The sequence below is a fragment of the Labrus bergylta genome, chromosome 6, assembly GCF_963930695.1.
Source record: "Labrus bergylta chromosome 6, fLabBer1.1, whole genome shotgun sequence".
NCBI lineage: Eukaryota > Metazoa > Chordata > Actinopteri > Labriformes > Labridae > Labrus > Labrus bergylta.
Window position 1 is genome coordinate 3,658,933 of NC_089200.1, and position 19,220 is coordinate 3,678,152.

Below are 19,220 nucleotides of genomic sequence, written 5' to 3' on the forward strand. Positions count from 1 at the left end.
CTTCATTTTACTTTGTTGACTTTCAGAAACAAATTTTGGTTTTCAAAGCAATAATGTATGTGACACTTAGCAGGGCAACAACAGTGAGTGCTGTCAGATGGGGCCCCCTTAGGGAGGTTTCCTACTGTCATTTTGGGGCACTGCTTTGGTTTACATTTGTGAGCCCTGAGGGGCCCCTACTGGTCTGGGGCCCCAAGCAGTTGGGGCACACACACACAGACTCCAAAATAAACAGGCAGGAGAATAATGTATAACTCAAAACAAGATATAAAATTAAAAACAAGTGTTTTGGGGAAAGTCTTATGCTGTCAATATCAACCTGTTACACTGACAGAGTATGAGGTTTTTGTTTTTCAACATCGGTTTTCCTTTTATTCCAGGATTCAGCCCAAAACTTCAATTCACCATCAATGATGAGCCGGAGCCCGGAGTGGGACGGAGTCAGTACAGGAATGCAGCATATAGACAATGTGTGTTATGGAAAATCAACAGGAGAGCTACAACACAATATACATGGGTAACACTTTACAATAAGGTACATACATTTTGCATACTTACTGGGAGACGAATGGGAAACTAACCACAAGATATAATCCAGAGTGCATATGTGAAAAGGGCTCTAGGTAACCATTAGTTAACAGGTAGATTTGTGTGGTTTATCCAGCTTTCATTATCCGTTAAATAATAATTCACTACTCTACAACATGTGATGAAGAAGTACTCAATATCTACCCAGTACTGAGTGGTTTTCTAATGGTTACTTGAAACTTTAATCACGTTATTTTTGCATTTCAGCATGAGCATACAAAATAAAAGTTTGGGTTTGGTGCTACATTACACAAATTTCCTACCAACATAACTTGAACTGCTCTTCTGCTGTTGCTCGTTTGGAGCAACAAGTGGTTCATCCATGCCATGATTGATGGTTAGTCTTTCACTGTGCCAAGACACACATGATCAGAACATGTGCTGCTGTGAAATGTTCTTCCTGACACAGTAAGTGAATAAAAGGCTCAGACAGTAGGTGGCCTTCCTGTTAATTGCTCACGCTCCTCCTGCGTGTTGATGACGTAAGCATCTCAAGCTTTTTGCTTCTGCCTTTTCCTTTTCAGTCGCTACATAACACATGACTGTTGACTATGATTGAACTGTCTGTATTGTTTCAAAATGATTGTATGTGTATAATGGCTGAATAAAATACTCATACATACATGATCAGTTTGCCAGCGTGCGTGTGTTCGGAGAGGAGAGCGGCAGATTATAAATTCACTGTACTCTGCAACATGATGATGAATCAGTTTATGGACGCCATCTTGTAATACTCTTAGTTTACCCGCAGATGGCGCCTGTGCTACTTGTAAAGCCAGGCAGTAAAGTGTATGTGAAGTTGTTAATCTGTCTAAAGAGCTAATTTCTTCCAGTTATGTTTGTTGAACTCAAATATTTCTGCCAAATTACTTACTCTAATAATTAAAAGGAATATATTATATTATGTTGCACTGACCCCTATCGTCATGAAGTGCTTTGAAAGGTTAGTCATGGCCAGTCTGCATACCAAGGTAACAGATCCACCGAGGATGCCATCTGTTCTGCTCTTCACCCAGCCCTCACCCAGCCCTCACCCACCTGGACACCAAAAACTTATACGTCAGAATGCTGTTCATAGACTTCAGTTCAGCATTCAACACCATCATCCCTCAGCAGCTGATCAGCAAACTGGACCAGCTGGGGCTCAGCACTTCCCTGTGTGACTGGCTGCTGGACTTCCTCAGTGAGAGGCCTCAGACAGTGCGGGTCGGCGGCAACACATCAAAAACCACCGTCATGAGCACTGGGGCCCCCCAGGGTTGTGTGCTCAGCCCCCTGCTCTTCACACTGCTGACCCACGACTGCGCTCCATCCTTCAGCAGAAACCACATTGTGAAGTTCGCCGTTGACACAACAGTGGTTGGTCTCATCTCCAACAACAATGAGACACACTACTGGATGGAGGTCAGCCAACTGGCCACGTAGTGCAGAGTCAACAACCTCTTCCTGAACGTCGACAAGACCAAGGAGGTTGTTGTCGACTTCCGGAGAGTCCCCACTCCTAAACCCCCACTGACCATCGATGGTGCTGCTGTGGAGAGAGTGAGCAGCACCAAGTTCCTGGGGGTTCACATCAGTGAGGATCTCTCCTGGACAACCAACACCACATCACTGGCCAAGAAGTCCCAGCAGCGCCTCTACTTCCTCCGCAAGCTGAAGAGAGCACGAGCCCCCCCATCCATCATGTGCTCGTTCTACAGAGGCACCATCGAGAGCATCCTGACCAGCTGCATCACTGTGTGGCTTGGCAGCTGCACTGCTGCCAACCGCAAGACCCTGCAGTGCACAGTGAAGGCTGCTGAACGGATTATCGGTGTCCCACTCCCCTCTCTTCTGGACCTCTACGGTACCCGCCTCACCCACAAAGCAACCAGCATTGTGCGTGACCCCACCCACCCCTCACACAGCCTCTTCAGCCTCCTGCCATCGGGGAGACGGTACCGCAGCCTGCGGGCTTGGCTCCACCAGACTGAGAAACAGCTTCTTCCACCAAGCTGTCAGGAAGCTTAACTCTCTCCCTTCTCTTCCTTCTCTCCCCTCTGTCCCCACGAACACTGGACGTTGAAACCCCCTCCCGTTTGCCACCAAGAACTTTGGACTAATAACTCTGAAGCTAACTATTCAAAAGTACACTCAGTTTACTGCACATTGCACATATTGCACAAGTTTACTTTTTCTTTCAATTTTATTTTATTTTATTTACCATTTTGTACCTTTTGCACAATTTAGAATTTATTACTGTAAATATTATTTATCTTAAGATTACCTCATTTTATTTGATCTATTTTACCTTATTTTGGTTGTATTGCACCGCGGGACGGAGACAAACGAAGTTTCGATTCCACTGTATGTCTGGCATATTTTGAAATTGACAATAAAGTTGACTTTGACTTTGAATTTGATGTTAGAAATTAGTGTTTGTTTTCTATGTAATCTTTGTGCTGGATGTGAACATTGTTATTCATGTCATGTTTGTGATCCTGTATAAACCAGCTCTCTCAGAATGCTCCGTTTTGGTGTGTGTGTCTCTTTAAATGTAATGATAAAATCGTTTAGTGTGATAGGCTTTAGCAGAATTAGGACGCTTATGATCTGACGAGGCTTACATTTCTAGCTCCGTCCTCCCGATAGTTTAGAACTGAAGAAGGTGAAACCACTGAAACAAACAACTTCAAGACGATTTCTTGGTGTGCACACTGTTCATTTATTGGTATAAAGCTGAAACACAGCTTGAGCAAACAGGAGCATCTTAATATATAATTTTCAGGTCACACAGCAAATACATTTTCATATGAACAATGAGGACTTTAAATATCCAAAGCGAAGCACATTCTTATAAAATCCATTAATTCTAAAAACTGAAAATACAGCATTGAAAAAACACAACAGAAGCAAAATACATGATAATCACAATTCACACATTTCTTCATTAAGTATTCACCATGACAACTGTGTATTTACAAAGGACGTCACACCTACCAGGAGCTAGGGTGTAAGAATTAAAGGTCACATATCCTCCTCCTCTTCAACCAGTTTAAATAAGTCTCAGAGCTCCTCAAAACATGTGTGAAGTTTCTTGTTCTAAATCCACTCTGATCCTGTATTTGATCATGCCTATAAACCCCTCTATTTCAGCCCTGCTCAGAACAGGCTGTTTCTGTGTCTGTACCTTTAAATATGTAAATGAGCTGTGTCTGACCACGCCCCCTCTCTGGAAGGGCTTGGGTGTACTCCTAGAATAAAGATTATAGGCTCTTTATTGTTTGACTCTTTGGGGAAGCGGTCTTTCTCGCTCCATGTCCTATTGTTTACAGTGAGAAGGCAGACTCAGAGGGCAGAACAAACACCTAGCTGTGGGAGTGTCACCCACCTGGGGGAGGAGTTACTGCCCTTTGTGATGTCATGAAGGGAACTCCGTCCTGAATTAGCAGTGTTTACCCTACCATTATATTACGGCCCCTCCCGCCCCCCCTGAAGGTCAAGTAAAAAAAAAAAATATATATATATATATATATATATTTTATTTTTTTAAATTTTTTTTAAGATTTATTTTTGGGCTTTTTGGGCCTTTATTGTAGGCATAGGATAGTGGATAGAGTTGGAAATCAGGGAAAGAAGTCATTTAAGGATACCTTTCCGACAGAAAAGGACAGCTGTCATTAAAAGTAACACATGAACACCAAGATTCCTTCAAGTGTTTGTGTCGTTGTGTCGCCGTGTCGGCATTTCTGCTTGTCCTCACCCCCCCAACGCTGTAAACCTAGGGGAAACACTGATTAGTAAGTCGTTCCCAATTCTCTCTCTTTCTATCCCCTGTTTCTAACTCTATCCACTGTCCTATCTCTAAATAAATGCATAAAAGCCCCAAAATACTAATAATTAAGAAAATGATTGTAACTGGTGGCACCTGAGACGCTGCTATTCTCCATGAGGGTATAAAGGGGGGGTAGGAACAGAGAGGCAGTGTTTTTGTTCCCACCCGGAAGGAGAGGGACGGTGTACACCCTCATCCATGCTGGCTGTTTTATTTGTTTGCGTCTGGGAAAACTGGTAAGGAAACATGCTTTGTTTTGTTTTGTGTTTCAAGTTTTATAAAGAGAAGGTATTAATACCAGAACTATAATGTTTCCAGTTGTCATTTGGTCAGAACGTTCGGACACATCAGGTGTGACTTCAGGGGCTGATCGCCAAGTGAGTGTCTCTGGTGTGTAGCGGAGCTGGCGATCGGTGAGACAAGTTTTGAATGTGGTTTTAATTTAGTTTTACTTAAATGGTTCTAAAGTCGTGTACTTATGCCCTGTCCTCCATTTTTAGCAAAGTCGCCGGGCGTTGTACTTGGCAGGGGGTTGCTGGGAAGGTTTGGGCCCAGCACACCAGGTACGCACAGCGATATGTATTATTTTGTCTAATAAAGCTATGGCCACTGTGTAATTGATGTTGAGGATATGTTTTTGTATTATGTTTATTTTGGGATTAGGGAAATGTATTAATGTGACCAACTAATGCTTCTATTTTCTTTGTTTTAGGGAGCCTGGCAGATTTCCTCTGCTGCTCTTACTGTGTGGGTTTTGTTTGTTTTCTTCGGTGTTGATTTTTGTTTCGGTATTTTGTTTCTAGTCCGCCTGGCATTATGAGCCAGTATTTGAGGCAACAGATCTATGGGGTTGCCTCAGTAGGCTGACTAGTTTATTTTTTGTTTTTCGTCTTGTTTGTTTTAATTATCACCATTTCCCCAGCACAGCGTCAGGGCGGACCATCAGGGAGGGTCAAGGTAATTTTGGTTGCGAGGGCAGTTGCAGTGAAATTGCATGCTTATACATAGTGTGATTATAGTTGAAGTTGCAGTGATATTGCATGCTTATACATAGTGTGATTAAGTTGCAGTGATATTGTGTGACAAGGAGTCTTTTTACTCCCTTGCTGTAGAAGTGTGACACTGAATTCCTCCTCAGTAAAGCATCAAAATACTCAAAGCCATACTTCCGCCTGTAAGACATTGAAATATGCGCCAATTATCTTATGGTGACTCATGAATTTTATGTTAGTTAATTTAATAAACCTTGGCACCTTTTCTCTTTAAATGTGTTTCTGTGTTTCATTTTTAACTGGTCATTTATTTGACCCCTGTGAGGGGACCTTCCAAAGTCTGAGTACCCCCGCAGGTCGGGTGTTACAATAATAAAAATAAACCTTCCTTTAATTTATTTCAAATAGTTTTGAATGACAAGAAATTAGTTTTTAGTTAGTTTTTATCCTTATTTTTTGGACGCCCTGGCAGAATTGGCCCCCTCCTGTTTTTCATTCTTCTCCAGGATTCTTTTAAATTAGTTGTTGTTTTCTTTTGCTTGGACAAAATTGTTCCCCCTAAATTTGCCTCCCTATCTTTACTGCCTTGGCTCTTGCAGGTTTCCGAAAAACTCCTCAATTTCTCTGCACATTATGCCTCTGTCTTTATTCCTCTCCAGGATTCTGATGCTGTTCTCACGGAAGGAAGATTTTTATGGTATTGCTGCTGCCTTCATGAGATACTGTATCGACCTGTGGGAGTCATTTTGATGAAAGAATAAATGATGTGCATATCTGTTGTAAAGCATCTGTTTGTCTTCAGGTTCTGCAGGTTCATTTTCGAGCAGTTTCTGAAATATCTGCTCAGCTTTGGCCTTGCTGTGACGTGACATTGCATAGATAATTGCGAGGTCAATTTCCTTTTTGAGTGGAGTGTGAGGGTAAAGAGAGAGCAGCTCCTCGTGGAGAGCGATTGCTGTGTCCATCATGCTTTGTTCTGGATCAGGGTAATCTCTCCTTTTATAAACGATCCTCCATCTGTAGCAGAACGCAACACATCTCTTCAGATAACGCACATCTGGATGTTCTTTCAGAACTTCCTCTGCCAAATCAACGGCCTCATCAGCAGATATGTATTTTATGTAAAGGTTTAGTAAGGCCCACATGCCACTGTCACTGCAGCACAGAGTGCTCACATTTCCAGCCAACTCACGGACTTCATCTTGAATGTTTTCTCCTTCATCAGCACGTTGTTCAAGGTAGAGCACAGCAAGGTACAAGTTCTCTGGATCCCGTTCCTTGGCTTGTCTCATTTTCTCCAAGAGGTCAGGGTCCAGCATTGGGTCACTGAAGTTTTGGGCGTTCTTTAACCATATGACATAGCTGGTGTTCCAATCCACCATGTCCGGCTGCATCCTGGCAGCTTTCTCAAAGTAATCAACAACCAGCTTCTTATCCTCTCCAAAGAACATCAGGGTCCAGGCCTTTTCAGCGCAGATCTCTGGATGGAGGTCGTCCTGAGTTGGAGATGGGTATTTTTCCATCAGGGCATCAACCTTTGACAGGTAAGCCTGACTCTCCTCTAGATCTCCCAGGTGGTGGTGCAGCCAGGCCAGGTTCCCGTAGTTCACCACTAACCAAGCACCCTCATCTGCATCTCTCAGCTTGTTGAGGGTCTCTGCAGCCTTCTGGAACAAGCTCCTCGCCTCTTCATTTAACCCCAGCTTATACTGAATGAACCCCCACAGGTTGTAAATGTGGCCCAGCCATCTATTTCCCTTCTCTGTGCTGAAGTCCTCCATTTTGTCTTTCAGAAGTAAAAGTTTCGGCCTGCTGCGGTCCAGGTCCCAGGTGAAGTGGCACTGCAGGGACTCCAGTGTGGTTTGACTCTGAGCAGCACTGATGGAGAATACAAAAACAAACATTTAAACACATCAGCAGCTAGTTTTGACTCTTGTGTTCTTATTTGTTATGTCTCGTCTCGCAGTGTCTCCTCTACTCTTCTAAACTGTCAATCTCTTTTATTACCCTATTATATAGTCAGACAATCAAGTAAACTTCTCAGATAAATAAAAAACAGACTAAATTATTTGGTGGACATCACTGCATGGGCTCAGGAACACTTCCAGGAGACATAGTCTGTGAACACAGCTCATCTCTGGATTCACAACGTTAGCTGAAACTCTACCATACAGAGAGCAAGCTGTATATAAACCAGATCCAGAAACATTGCTGGATTTCCTTGGGCCTGAGGTCGTTTAAAATGGACTAAGTCGAAGTGGAACACTGTCCTGAGGTCTGACAATTCACAATTTGAAATCTTTTTAGAAAAAATGGACGCTGCATCCTCCGGGGCTAAAGAGGAGAGGGACCATCTGGCTTGTTATCAGCGCTCAGATAAAAAAAACAGCACCTGTGATGGTATGGGGGTGCATGGGTAAACTGCACATCTGTCAAGGCTCCATGAATGCTGAACCATACATAAAGGTTTTGGAGCAACATATGCTGCCAAATAGAAAACCTCTTTTCTGGGAAGGCCTTGTTTATTGCAGCAGCATAATGTCAAACCACATCCTGACACTGACAACAGAATGGCTCACAAGTCAAAAGCCTCATTTCCACCTAGCGGTCCGGTCAGTGGTCTGCACCTCCAAGGTCGCCCATGGGGGCCAAAAATCCAAAACAGCATTGAAATTACTCTCGAAATCTACGGGATATTTAAACATGGCACGTTTTCTGTTTGTCCTTTATTACTGCTGTCAGATGGAAAGTGGCGGTTCTTTTAACCAATCAACGGACTGCGATTTGTCTCGCTCCAACCTTTAGGGTTGGATTGGTACACTTGGCTCCTAATGTGGATCTAATGTGTTTGGATTAAATCTTTTATTGGATTTAAACCGTTGGGACTCAGTTTGATGAATTATTATGATCAGGAGAGTTCAGTAAACCTTTAAACGGTTAAAAGACGTTGTTTGTTTGTCGGTGGTCTGACAGGTGGGTAGATTGTGACTGCTGTGGTGGTCTGACCTGCACACACTGGGCCGTCTGAGTAACAGGGTCAAATATGCTGGTGGATGACCGTTTATGTTTTTATAATTACCCAAAAGTAACTGGCAATTGTCTGTTTTGTCTTATTTTGTAGTCTGCAGCCCCTTCTTCCTGTGTTTTCTTCTTCTTTGGTTAGTATTATGTATCCGTTTTTCCGCCTCCCCTCTGCCCCTTTGTACGATTCCCTGTGGGAGAGTTGGGTGTCCATTGTTTTGCCTAAGTTAGAGAAACAATTAGATAAATCATCATAGAATAAATTGTTATTCCAATGATCAGAGGGAATTAGAAAAATCTATAGCTAACCTTGATGTTTTACTGTCGACTTCCCAAACACCTGACTTGTACAAAGAAAGGCTAGGACTCCATACAGAGCTTGACCTTCTTCTCACTACAGAAGCTGAATGTCTCCTCCTCCGCTCTCGTGGGTCTATGTACGAACATGCTGACAAGGCGGGTCGCCTTCTGGCCCACCAACTAAAGGCCAGATTGGCTTCCAACCAGATCACCCAGACACGAGACGAGTCAGGCTGTCTAACCTCTGACCCAGATAAGATAAACGACTTATTTAGGTCATTTTATTCTAAACTGTATACCTCCAAGTCCCCTAACGATGAAAGTCTATTATGTAATTTCTTTGATAAATTAATGTTACCGAAAGTTTTGCCTAATGACAGTCAGACACACTTCCTGAAATCAAAGAGGCCATTTGCTCAATGCGCATTGGCAATTCAACGGGCCCAGACGGGTATCCTGTAGAGTTTTTCAAACGGTTTTCTGACCTGCTTGCTCCACTCCTACTTGAAATGTTTAACCAATCATGCCACCTTGCCACCCACACTCATGCAAGCTTCTATATCTCTCATTCACAAGAAAGACAAGGACACAGCAAGCTGTGCATCCTATCGCCCAATTTCACTCCTTTCTGTTGACGTTAAAATTCTAGCTAAGGTCCTAGCCCGTCGCCTGGAGTCTATTATGCCCACAGTAATCTCAGAAGATCAGATAGGATTCATAAAGGGGAGGCACTCTTTTTCTAATGTCAGAAGGCTTCTCGGTATCATTCACACCCCGTCCTCTTCTACGGAACCTGAAGCTGTAATATCTCTCGAAGCAGAGAAGGCCTTTAACAGGGTGGAGTGGGCTTATCTCTTTTTCACTTTGCAACAGTTCGGTTTTAGTGCCAGCTTCATCTCCTGGATTAAGCTACTCTGCTCCTCCCCCTACGCATCTGTGTGTACAAACACACAGTGTTCAGAACCATTTCCTCTTTTTCGCAGCACTAGGCAAGGCTGTCCGCTCTCCTCACTGTTGTTCGCATTGAGCCGTTATCAGTTGCTTTAAAGTTGGTCTGAGGGTTCAAAGGGATCAAAAGGGGGGGGGGGGGGGAGATATAATTATAAGGAATATATCCTTTATTAAATCTATAAACAACATTATTTCTTCTTTTATTTGCGAGAACAGGTAAAACTTTACTCCAGAGGAGCAGGTCAGTGGGAGGGCTTGGGCTACCCAATTTTATCAGCTACTATTTGGCAGCCAATGTTCACAAAATTATACTTTGGTTTATCTCACCCCAGTGCAGCTGGTGCTGATTAGAGGCTGACTCCTGCTCTCCTTCCCTCCCTAAAGCAACGCCCATACGTAATAATCACCTTTTTATACCAGCTAGGATTGACCCACGATTTACATCTTTGGAGAGGAATGGCCTGCGCTGTCTGGGTGACTTATACATTAATGATGTTTTTGCCAGTTTCGAACAATTACGTTCTGCATTCAATTTAAATAGCTCCGACCTTTTTCGATACTTTCAGCTTCGTGATTTTGCTAGGACCCACTCACCGGCATTCCCTCAAGTTCCAAACCCTAGTGGCATTGATCTGGCACTCAAGGCAAGAGTCTTGCCCAAAGGTCAGGTTTCCTACCTTATGACCTCCTGTTCACAACTAACGAGTCTGCGGTAAATAAGATCAAGGCTGATTGGGAAATCGAATTACAAACCAACCTTTCTGAGGATTTCTGGAAAAAGGCTCTTGGGGCTGTTAATTCATCTAACACTAACACCTCCAGTCTGGTTAAGAAGGCTCATCAATGCCTCTTTTTCCTGAGGACACTGAAGAGACACCACCTGTCTTCAGCTGTGCTGGTGAACTTCTACCGCTGTGTGATCGAGAGCATCCTGACCAGCAGTGTCTCAGTCTGGTACGGAAACTGCTCTGTCACAGACCGTAAGGCACCATAGCGGGTGGTAAAAACCGCCCAGCGTATCACAAGGTGTCCACTTCCTGCCATTGAGGACGTCCAAAGAAAACGCTGTCTGCGGCGAGCTCACTGCATCGTTAAAGACTCTTCTCACCCTGCCCACAAACTGTTTACCCTCCTGCCCTCCGGTAGGCGCTTCAAAAGCCTCCGGACCAGAACCAGCAGACTGATCATTTAGTCTATGGCGAGTTGCGACTAGCAGTAGTGGTCTGTCTTTATTCGTCTGTTTTCTAATGTCGTCAGTGTATAATCGACCAGAAACAACCTGATTTATAGCTCACTGCTCGTCGCACACTTCTGGGTATGGAGTTTTTATTCTTAATCATCACATGGACTTTGTTGACTGTGGCTCAGTGTTTGTTTGATCCCTGCCACTCGCATACGGGCCGGATTCAGTATTCTCGGGGATTTTTACTGGATCTAAAGTATCGACAGCAGCCACTGTTGCACCTAATTACCGAAGACTGTTTAACAGTGGATATCTCCGGTCATCGTGATGATTTTAACAAAAAGAACAACAAAGGGAAAGTACGGAAACGAGGGAGACGGGGTGGTGTCCGAGAGAGGCTCAAGCGTCTGAATCTCCACCGTATACCCCTCTCCTCGATGCTGCTCTGTAATGCCCAATCCATCAGAAACAAGATCGACGAGATCCAGGCCAACGTCATTCATCTGGAGAAATTCAGAGACTCGTGCATCATGGCTTTCACCGAGACCTGGCTTACTTCTTCGGACTTGGACACGGATCTAACGCTCTGCGGTTTTGGGACATCGGTGAGGCTTGACAGAAACGTTAACGTCACAGGTTATTTCAATCACTGTAACTTGAAATCATTGAGCAACTTTCACCAGTGTATTTCTTGCCCCACCAGACTGAACAAAACTATTGACCTGTGTTATGGTTTAGTCAAAGGTGCATATAAGTCGGTTTCCCTGCCCTCTCTTGGCTCTTCTGATCACAACACCATCCTTCTTACCCCCATCTACAAACCTCTCCTTAAAAGAGTAAAGTAGTCACAAGGACAGTGGAGCTGTGGACTGAAAGTGCTATTCATCATTAAAACGTAGATAAAAATCATTCAGTGCATATGCAAGCTCTGTTTGTGATTTAAAACCGTCCATGTTAATCCACCCATTTTTCTTGTTGTCCTGGCCAGTCATGGTTTTCATGCCATCCCACACTGCCTTTAGGTCATTACTATAAAATCTATCCTCCACCCTATTCTTATATTGGAGCTTAGCCCTCTTGATTTCATGTCTGGCCTCTTTCTTCGCTTCTGCTATCTCAACAACCCCACCATGCAGAAACGTGTCATGTTTCCTGTGCAGTGCATCCTTCACTGCCCCTTCTAACGCTAGTATAAGTGTTCATTCTGTCAGATCCATGTTTAAAAAATGTAACATTAGGAAAAGCCCTGCAATCTGCAAAAAGGGCCTCCAGAGACTCTACTTTCTGCGCAGAATGAACACTTTTAATGTGGACAAGACACTGATGGTTTTATTCTACCGATCTTTTATAGAGTCAATTTTAACCTTTTGTTTTATCTCATGGTATGGTAACCTTTCTGTTCAGAACAAAAATCGTCTTTCCAGTATTGTCAATACAGCCAGTAAAATAATCGGCGCTCAGCAGCTTTCATTGTCAGAAATCTGGAATAGACAAGTTGTTAGAAAAGCAAAGTCTAAACATTCGTATGCAAGTCAGATACTCACCTCATCTTTCTGCTGTTTCTTCCTCTCAGTCGTTTTCTGAAGATGACTTAGTCGAGCAGATGTCTTGATGTTGCTCTGTGGTTACAGTCGCTCCAGCTTCAGCTCTCTAGTGTGGATGGCGTGATGATGTGCAGCAGCAGCTTTAAATGTCTGTGATAGAGGCGTGACACTTTCCTTACCAGCAGGATGTTATGTGAGTTTAATTTCTTAAGAATTGAAACTGAAAGCCTCAAGTTGCAGGGCTCTCAAGTGTGTGTGTGTGTGTGTGTGTGTGTGTGTGTGTGTGTGTGTGTGTGTGTGTGTGTGTGTGTGTGTGTGTGTGTGTGTGTGTGTGTGTGTGTGTGTGTGTGTGTGGTGTGGGCATGAGTTTAGACATTATGTGGGACTGTCTGCCTTTACAATTGTGACTGATCATCGCCCATTGCTGGGGCTCAGGCACATGGCCATTGATAATAACCCCACAGGACGGAGGGGTCGCTGGGTGCTGGAGTTGGACCCTATGCACAAGGACGGCCCTAGCAATAAAAATGCGGACGCTCTTTCCCGCAGGCCCGTTTCCCCTGGCTCTGTTGGGGCGACAACAGACCACGTTGTGGGCTCAGTGGACTGCTCTCCGGTCTCACCAGGAACATGATCTGACCTACAGACTGCTTATTCTCTCTGCTGCACTAACTCCGAACTGCAGGTTCATGTCAAGACATCCCATGGGGGGATCTCTGGTTGACCGCCCTCTGCAACGGGTGGCAGCAGATATTCTGGAACTGTCTGTGACATCTCGGGGGAATAGGTACGTGCTGGTTGTGGAGGATTATTTTACTAAGTTTGTTAATGTGTACGCCCTTCCAAACCAGACTGCTCACACGGTTGCTCACTGTCTTTTTGAGGATTATGTTTTGCTGCATGGAGTCCCTGAGGTCCTGCACACCAACCACGGCCGCCAGTTTGAGGCGGACGTGATTCAGGGTCTCTGTCAGATGTTGGGGATCAAGAAAACATGCACCATGGCATACAATCCGAAGTCGGACGGAATGGTGGAACGCCATAATCGTACTCTGATTGACCAGCTTGCTAAGATGTTGCTCTCTCGTGGGGGCAAATGGGACAGTTATGTAAAACAGGTCGCTTTTGCATACGTGGTATGCATGGTTGGGACCTGCGACCTCCTGATCTAGGACTAAAAAACAGGTGTCAGAATAGCTGCTGAAATTAGCAAGAATTCAACTGGCTGTCTAGTTCACACACTCTGGTCAAACTGTTAGCTAATATTACTGATTACCAGCTGACTGGACACAATATTCCCCAACATACAGAAATCAAATGATGAGATGACTTACTGTATTAATACCATATGGTCCTCTTCTCCATAGACTGTAAATATAACGGTCCTCTCCCACATCGATCAGTCTGTACTTCAGCGAGCGTCTGAATCAAAGTGCGAGCGTCTTCTTTGTAACCAGAATGTAGCGTTGTTGTAGCGGGAATATCTAAATCTTACCCGGATACAGCAATGCTATTTATTGATTGGTTGTTGGGATAGCTATATATATATATATTTTTTTTTTTTTGATTAACTGGTACGTGGCAAGCTCCTTCTGATCTCTATGGGAAACCCACTTGATTCATATCTGTTCCACTGTTAAAAAAAATAGCGACGCAATTTTGGGGGCGTTATCCTGGTAATTTATGCGTGAGAAATACAAGGTGTGGCGTGTGAGCGTGTGAACAGGTTGAAATGTGTGTCTCTCACTCCCAATGCGTGAGATTCAGAGCATTGAAGGTTGTCAGTTTTGATGCGCTTTGGCGCCATCAGGAGGTCTCTGAGTGCAACTGCAGTGTCATAAAAACGGTCACGCCTCCCCCTCTGACACCACGTGCATTTGTTGACAAACAAAGGGTGAGGAAGCCGGCAGAGACGCTGTGAGAAGATGAGGAACCGCGCAGACTCAAAAGGTACAGTAATATTACTAGATTTTGATGGAGCCTGAGTGTCTGCAGCCCGTTGTCTAGTTTGTTTATTCAACTGTTACCATGACAACTATAGGTCGTGGATAAATGGCTACATAGATCGGTTTGTAAAGTTACAAACAATTTGGAGACAAAAGTGAAGCTGCTAAACGTGAGACAATGATGACGTCACCGGTAATGATGCAGCTCGGAGTGACTATGGGGTTTCCTATTGCGCGAGACGCTAGCTTAACATTCAGTACATTAGCCGTTAACATTCACGACTAATGAATAACTTTATGAATATTATTCAAAACTTCGCAGAACTGATACGGGATGAATCGAATATGATCAGTAACTGAAAACCACAGTTTGATTACATCTAAACAACTAAAAAAATACTATAAAATGTGTTTATCGACGGAGTGTGAATCATCATTAACCTTCCTCCGACCAAGCTGTCAACGGCTCTGACCACATTCCTCCATCATCACTCACACTGTGGTAATTCTAGAGTCTCTTGGGGATTATTCCTCTTCATTTTACTTTGTTGACTTTCAGAAACAAATTTTGGTTTTCAAAGCAATAATGTATGTGACACTTAGCAGGGCAACAACAGTGAGTGCTGTCAGATGGGGCCCCCTTAGGGAGGTTTCCTACTGTCATTTTGGGGCACTGCTTTGGTTTACATTTGTGAGCCCTGAGGGGCCCCTACTGGTCTGGGGCCCCAAGCAGTTGGGGCACACACACACAGACTCCAAAATAAACAGGCAGGAGAATAATGTATAACTCAAAAGAAGATATAAAATTAAAAACAAGTGTTTTGGGGAAAGTCTTATGCTGTCAATATCAACCTGTTACACTGACAGAGTATGAGGTTTTTGTTTTTCAACATCGGTTTTCCTTTTATTCCAGGATTCAGCCCAAAACTTCAATTCACAATCAATGATGAGCCGGAGCCCGGAGTGGGACGGAGTCAGTACAGGAATGCAGCATATAGACAATGTGTGTTATGGAAAATCAACAGGAGAGCTACAACACAATATACATGGGTAACACTTTATTTAACACTTTCATTATCCGTTAAATAATAATTCACTACTCTACAACATGTGATGAAGAAGTACTCATTATCTACCCAGTACTGAGTGGTTTTCTAATGGTTACTTGAAACTTTAATCACGTTATTTTTGCATTTCAGCATGAGCATACAAAATAAAAGTTTGGGTTTGGTGCTACATTACACAAATTTCCTACCAACATAACTTGAACTGCTCTTCTGCTGTTGCTCGTTTGGAGCAACAAGTGGTTCATCCATGCCATGATTGATGGTTAGTCTTTCACTGTGCCAAGACACACATGATCAGAACATGTGCTGCTGTGAAATGTTCTTCCTGACACAGTAAGTGTATAAAAGGCTCAGACAGTAGGTGGCCTTCCTGTTAATTGCTCACGCTCCTCCTGCGTGTTGATGACGTAAGCATCTCAAGCTTTTTGCTTCTGCCTTTTCCTTTTCAGTCGCTACATAACACATGACTGTTGACTCTGTTTGAACTGTCTGTATTGTTTCAAAATGATTGTATGTGTATAATGGCTGAATAAAATACTCATACATACATGATCAGTTTGCCAGCATGCGTGTGTTCGGAGAGGAGAGCGGCAGATTATAAATTCACTGTACTCTGCAACATGATGATGAATCAGTTTATGGACGCCATCTTGTAATACTCTTAGTTTACCCGCAGATGGCGCCTGTGCTACTTGTAAAGCCAGGCAGTAAAGTGTATGTGAAGTTGTTAATCTGTCTAAAGAGCTAATTTCTTCCAGTTATGTTTGTTGAACTCGAATATTTCTGCCAAATTACTTACTCTAATAATTAAAAGGAATATATTATATTATGTTGCACTGACCCCTATCGTCATGAAGTGCTTTGAAAGGTTAGTCATGGCCAGTCTGCATACCAAGGTAACAGATCCACCGAGGATGCCATCTGTTCTGCTCTTCACCCAGCCCTTCACCCAAAAACTTATACGTCAGAATGCTGTTCATAGACTTCAGTTCAGCATTCAACACCATCATCCCTCAGCAGCTGATCAGCAAACTGGACCAGCTGGGGGTCGGCGGCAACACATCAAAAACCACCGTCATGAGCACTGGGGCCCCCCAGGGTTGTGTGCTCAGCCCCCTGCTCTTCACGCTGCTGACCCACGACTGCGCTCCATCCTTCAGCAGAAACCACATTGTGAAGTTCGCCGTTGACACAACAGTGGTTGGTCTCATCTTCAACAACAATGAGACACACTACTGGATGGAGGTCAGCCAACTGGCCACGTGGTGCAGAGACAACAACCTCTTCCTGAACGTCAACAAGACCAAGGAGGTTGTTGTCGACTTCCGGAGAGTCCCCACTCCTAAACCCCCACTGACCATCGACGGTGCTGCTGTGGAGAGAGTAAGCAGCACCAAGTTCCTGGGGGTTCACATCAGTGAGGATCTCTCCTGGACAACCAACACCACATCACTGGCCAAGAAGTCCCAGCAGCGCCTCTATTTCCTCCGCAAGCTGAAGAGAGCACGAGCCCCCCCATCCATCATGTGCTCCTTCTACAGAGGCACCATCGAGAGCATCCTGACCAGCTGCATCACTGTGTGGCTTGGGAGCTGCACTGCTGCCAACCGCAAGACCCTGCAGCGCACAGTGAAGGCTGCTGAACGGATTATCTGTGTCCCACTCCCCTCTCTTCTGGACCTCTACGGTACCCGCCTCACCCACAAAGCAACCAGCATTGTGCGTGACCCCACCCACCCCTCACACAGCCTCTTCAGCCTCCTGCCATCGGGGAGACGGTACCGCAGCCTGCGGGCCGGCTCCACCAGACTGAGAAACAGCTTCTTCCACCAAGCTGTCAGGAAGCTTAACTCTCTCCCTTCTCTTCCTTCTCTCCCCTCTGCCCCCACGAACACTGGACGTTGAAACCCCCTCCCGTTTGCCACCAAGAACTCTGGACTAATAACTCTGAAGCTAACTATTCAAAAGTACACTCAGTTTACTGCACATTGCACATATTGCACAAGTTTACTTTTTCTTTCAATTTTCTTTTCTTTTATTTATTTTATTTACCATTTTGTACCTTTTGCACAATTTAGAATTTATTACTGTAAATATTATTTATCTTAAGATTACCTCATTTTATTTGATCTATTTTACCTTATTTTGGTTGTATTGCACCGCGGGACGGAGACAAACGAAGTTTCGATTCCACTGTATGTCTGGCATATTTTGAAATTGACAATAAAGTTGACTTTGACTTTGAATTTGATGTTAGAAATTAGTGTTTGTTTTCTATGTAATCTTTGTGCTGGATGTGAACATTGTTATTCATGTCATGTTTGTGATCCTGTATAAACCAGCTCTCTCAGAATGCTCCGTTTTGGTGTGTGTGTCTCTTTAAATGTAATGATAAAATCGTTTAGTGTGATAGGCTTTAGCAGAATTAGGACGCTTATGATCTGACGAGGCTTACATTTCTAGCTCCGTCCTCCCGATAGTTTAGAACTGAAGAAGGTGAAACCACTGAAACAAAAAACTTCAAGACAATTTCTTGGTGTGCACACTGTTCATTTATTGGTATAAAGCTTAAACACAGCTTGAGCAAACAGGAGCATCTTAATATATAATTTTCAGGTCACACAGCAAATACATTTTCATATGAACAATGAGGACTTTAAATATCCAAAGCGAAGCACATTCTTATGAAATCCATTAATTCTAAAAACTGAAAATACAGCATTGAAAAAACACAACAGAAGCAAAATACATGATAATCACAACTCACACATTTCTTCATTAAGTATTCACCATGACAACTGTGTATTTACAAAGGACGTCACACCTACCAGGAGCTAGGGTGTAAGAATTAAAGGTCACATATCCTCCTCCTCTTCAACCAGTTTAAATAATTCTCAGAGCTCCTCAAAACATGTGTGTGAAGTTTCTTGTTCTAAATCCACTCTGATCCTGTATTTGATCATGCCTATAAACCCCTCTATTTCAGCCCTGCTCAGAATAGGCTGTTTCTGTGTCTGTACCTTTAAATATGTAAATGAGCTGTGTCTGACCACGCCCCCTCTCTGGAAGGGCTTGGGTGTACTCCTAGAATAAAGATTATAGGCTCTTTATTGTTGACTCTTTGGGGAAGCGGTCTTTCTCGCTCCATGTCCTATTGTTTACAGTGAGAAGGCAGACTCAGAGGGCAGAACAAACACCTAGCTGTGGGAGTGTCACCCACCTGGGGGAGGAGTTACTGCCCTTTGTGATGTCATGAAGGGAACTCCGTCCTGAATTAGCAGTGTTTACCCTACCATTATATTACGGCCCCTCCCGCCCCCCCTGAAGGTCAAGTAAAAAAAAAAAAAAAAAAAAAAATATATATATATATATATATATATATATATTTTTTTTTTTAAGATTTATTTTTGGGCTTTTTGGGCCTTTATTGTAGGGATAGGATAGTGGATAGAGTTGGAAATCAGGGAAAGAAGTCATTTAAGGATACCTTTCCGACAGAAAAGGACAGCTGTCATTAAAAGTAACACATGAACACCAAGATTCCTTCAAGTGTTTGTGTCGTTGTGTCGCCGTGTCGGCATTTCTGCTTGTCCTCACCCCCCAACGCTGTAAACCTAGGGGAAACACTGATTAGTAAGTCGTTCCCAATTCTCTCTCTTTCTATCCCTTGTTTCTAACTCTATCCACTGTCCTATCTCTAAATAAATGCATAAAATCCCAAAAATACTAATAATTAAGAAAATGATTGTAACTGGTGGCACCTGAGACGCTGCTATTCTCCATGAGGGTATAAAGGGGGGGTAGGAACAGAGAG

At 43.6% G+C, this 19,220-nt stretch overlaps 2 protein-coding genes across 2 annotated transcripts in view; both read right to left on the minus strand.

The window, feature by feature from the left end:
* Positions 1-19,220, minus strand: part of LOC136179479 (interferon-induced protein with tetratricopeptide repeats 1-like) — an 83,569-nt gene that overhangs the window by 49,187 nt on the left and 15,162 nt on the right. The window lies entirely within an intron of this gene.
* LOC136179423 (interferon-induced protein with tetratricopeptide repeats 1-like) lies at positions 6,087-7,175 on the minus strand. Its single transcript, XM_065956182.1, has one exon. It carries the CDS (start codon positions 7,173-7,175, stop codon positions 6,087-6,089), a length of 1,089 nt encoding a protein of 362 aa, XP_065812254.1.

Bases quoted from the DNA above. Each gene is read 5' to 3' on its own strand.
- LOC136179423 (XM_065956182.1), bottom strand. From the start codon at position 7,175: ATGGAGGACTTCAGCACAGAGAAGGGAAATAGATGGCTGGGCCACATT.